General features: G+C 43.3%; 2 protein-coding genes across 2 annotated transcripts; both read left to right on the top strand.

Annotated features, from left to right (window-relative positions):
* Positions 1-190: 190 nt before the first annotated feature.
* On the top strand, positions 191-838 carry O0I10_013189 (uncharacterized protein; the record flags this gene model as incomplete). Its single annotated transcript, XM_058493000.1, has 1 exon — positions 191-838. The coding sequence occupies one exon, from the start codon at positions 191-193 to the stop codon at positions 836-838; it is 648 nt and encodes a 215-aa protein (XP_058336235.1).
* A 331-nt stretch (positions 839-1169) lies between these two features.
* On the top strand, positions 1170-2935 carry O0I10_013188 (uncharacterized protein; the record flags this gene model as incomplete). The annotated part of the gene is made up of 6 exons (XM_058492999.1): positions 1170-1261; positions 1315-1667; positions 1728-2075; positions 2131-2379; positions 2429-2452; positions 2790-2935. The coding sequence occupies 6 exons, from the start codon at positions 1170-1172 to the stop codon at positions 2933-2935; spliced, it is 1212 nt and encodes a 403-aa protein (XP_058336234.1).
* Positions 2936-3750: the final 815 nt, after the last annotated feature.

The raw sequence follows: 3750 nt of genomic DNA, 5'->3' as shown, positions 1-3750 counted from the left end.
CGTGCTTTGCCAGATGCTACGGGTGAAGCAATTTCGAAGTTCATGCATGAGGAGATCGTTATGCGTTTTGGTTGTCCACATGAAATTGTCACGGATCGTGGTGCAAATTTTCTTTCCAACATTCTCGCCCTTTATCTTGGTCGCATGAAAATCCAACACAAGCGCACATCGGCTTTTCATCCGCATACAAATGGCAAGGCTGAACGCACAAATGGAATCCTCAAGCAAATGCTACGCAAGTATGTCAATGGTGCCATTCATCGTTGGGATGAATTTGTGGATACTACTGTTTTTTGCCTGTCGCATTCGCAAGCATCGTACCACTGGTCTTAGTCCTTTTTACATGGTATATGGTCAAGATCCTGTTCTCCCTGGTGATACCTTGCAGCCTATGGTCCTTTCAAACCCATCTGATGATCCACAAGCACTTACAGACTCTCGTTTACCTGATTTGCGTAATTTACGTGATTCACGCAACAAGGCTATTGATCGACTTCAACGCAATGCACAACTTGACAAACAACGTTGGGATGCTTTACTCAAACCACAAGATTTCTCTATTGGGGACATCGTTGCTATGCGACATGAGAACAAGCTTAGCCTTGAATACAACTGGAAAGGCCCTTATCGCGTCATTGGCAAGAATCAAGAATACCATACCTACAAGCTCGAAGACATGCAAGGCAAAATTTATGCATCTATGGTACACACCGATCGCCTAAGGCCTCTTAACGTCAAGAACCCAATTCCTGAACCATGGTATGATCCTGCTTCCTCACGTACTCAAGAACGTCAACGTCTCGCTCAAGCTGCAAGTACGCACGAGGACGTGCAATAATCTGGAGAGGGGGTATTGTCGGGGTATTATGCGCTGGCGCAGCAATATTCCTTTTGACAACATCAACTTCTTATACTCAGCAGGCGCAGCAGTACTTCGCCACAACATCATAGATAGCCATCCCATATAAATATCCCCACCACACAATATGAATAAACATCATCTCTTTACGTTACAAGTACTTCTTTATTATCATACGTCGTTGCTATTGGCTACGGTCACATCCGCCAAAAAGAAAGCTCGACACTTTCAAGGTGAAAAGGTTTTCTTAGGTGGCTGGGGAGTAAAAGTTTTTTTCTCTCTTTCTCTTACTTTCATCACTTTTATCGCAATGGCTGTTGTTAAGGATCATTCAACTGAAAAACGTCGTCAATCGCTATGGGATTTCACTAAGCAATTCCCTGACAGTATTACTGTTGAGAGGTATGTTCGACGTGAACATGTATTGGTGGATATGCATTTAAATTAGATTATAGATGGTTGTATCAAGAAAAGGTTTATGTGCAATCCATGAAGTGCAAGGCTGGATACAACATGAGCATGATCGAGATTAGCAAGAATGGGCATCCCCAACTCGTGTGGAAATGCACCCATAGACCCTGTGAAGATTGCAATCGGCAGCAGAAGTCACTTCGTGAAGGCAGCTTTTTCTCTGGCCTCAAGATTGGTATGCATCAAGTGCTTGGGATCATTTGGCTTTACCTTTATAAGGTCGAGATGAAGGGTATTAGGGATTTGACTGGTGCTAGTGCTCCAACTGTGCGCACAGTCATCCACCTGCTTTATAGATTGATGAACGCCGATATCAAGGATGAATATATGACTATCGGTATGCTCGAGTATATGAAAGTAGCGTTGCGTAGTTATTAATTGTGCCAATTTAAAATAGGTGGAAAGGATAGTGATGGGAATTCCATTATTGTTGAGGTGGATGAATCAAAATTCGGAAAACGCAAGAGTCATCGAGGCCATCGTGTTGAAGGTGTTTGGGTTGTTGGGGGCGTTGAGAAAACTCCTGAGCGCAAGTTGTTCTTGACCACTGTCGAAGACCGCAAGAAGGATACACTCCATTTGATCTTGGGAAACTACATCAAGGCAGGTAGTGAAATCCGTACCGATTGCTGGAAAGGATACTGTGGTTTGTCGCGTTTGTCTGGTAAGCAGTACCGTCATATGACTGTGAACCATGCAAAGGAGTTCAAAACCGTGACTGGTGTGCATACCAATACCATTGAAGGTAAGGTTTGGTACCATGTTAAGGGATACTTGTAATAACTGATTTAATGCACTAGGTACATGGAATGGCATCAAGTCCCTTATTCGCACCCGCCATCGTACAGCTCCAACAATGAAGTACCGCCTTGCTGAGTTTATCTTCCGGCGCAAGCACGCAAATGACCTTTGGGGTGGTGTTGTCAAGGCATTAAAGGAGGTATCTTTTGACAAGTTTGCTGCACAAGATGATGTAGATGAGGAATTCATTTACACAGAAGTGCGTCGTGAATGTGCCGATTTGGATCACGATGATTCGGAGTTTGGAGGTACATCGTATGACCTGTAGTACTATATTTATGCTAACTTCGTTTATAGATGAAGATGGATGGGAGACTGAAAGTGAGTGTGAGGAATGGGTTTGGGATGGTGGAAGGTGCTAGGTGCTTTCCAACAGGACAAGGACAGGGAACAGGAAAAGAGGTGAAGATGATGATGATGCCTACTGATCGGGACAGCAGTGCAAGGAATAGAATGTGATGGGACACAAAGAGAGAGAGAGATGAGCCAAGAGGTATGGAGGATAAAGAGGACCAAGATAACTGACTAAGGTTTATTGCATGATGAATCGGTGGATATATATATGTGAGTAAGATCAATAATACTAAAAGAGATGGGTATGTGATATGTCTAAAGATGATGAGGCAATAAACCTATGATGATGGAATATGTAATCTAGCTAAGAAGGATGTGTCAAATGAAAGGAAGGAGTGTGCCAATATAGCCAAGAAGGACATGTCAAGTCATGACAGTGAGCATGAAGATGATGAGCAAGATGGCAGTTATAGGCTAGTCAACCGTAAAAGAAAGCAACGTCGTAACTAGATTGTTCTTTGCTATTGGAAAATCATAAATTTATAAGTTGCAACTGGTAGGAGTAATGTTATCCATCATAGCATTGAAGCACAATGTAGTGTAAGGCACCTATCTACAACGATGATGAAGACTTTGGGGGCGATTGCTAATTTATTTTTAAGCGCCGATACAAATAAATTTTCCATTTAGACCCTGGCATCGGGGAGCAACTCCTGTGTAAGTTTTATGCACGTAGGGCACGATTTCACTGCACCTCAGACTGGGATGGTTCTGACTTAGTCGGATTTTAAGTAAAATTTCCTGGGTTTTCTACCATATCTTCTGATCTATCATAGCTACCTTCATGCGGTTTGCTTTCGCAATTTCGGATGGCCCGGGGGCACATTGATATCAATTCCGAGGGGTATCGGAGTACATTTTGTGTACCAGGTTCAGCAAGGTCGAATTTTAGACATAATACCACGAAAAGAAACGGCGTTATCTCCCCACTGCGAGGTCGGAGGCTCAAGCGGACTTTATGACAGGAATCCCCATATTTGGAAGTATATATAGCATGGTTGACGAATGTACCAGGTACAATGCGTAGGTGGGTACATTGGATGGAAATGTGGTGACCTATCTTTTCCTTCAACCCTCAATGATGTTCCCTTTGGTGGCAAAGTGGTTGTCTTTGGTGGTGATTTTCGCCAAACACTTCCTGTGGTAAAGGGTGGTACCCGTACACAGACCACTGCTGCAAGTATCTCCCGATCTTACCTTTGGCAGCATGTACAAGTATACCGCCTCACTATCAACATTGTCGTAGACACAGCTTAATCATCATA

This window comes from Lichtheimia ornata, assembly GCF_029851405.1.
Source record: "Lichtheimia ornata isolate CBS 291.66 chromosome Unknown scaffold00302, whole genome shotgun sequence".
Taxonomy (NCBI): domain Eukaryota; kingdom Fungi; phylum Mucoromycota; class Mucoromycetes; order Mucorales; family Lichtheimiaceae; genus Lichtheimia; species Lichtheimia ornata.
This window is presented reverse-complemented; position numbering and strand designations above follow the sequence as displayed.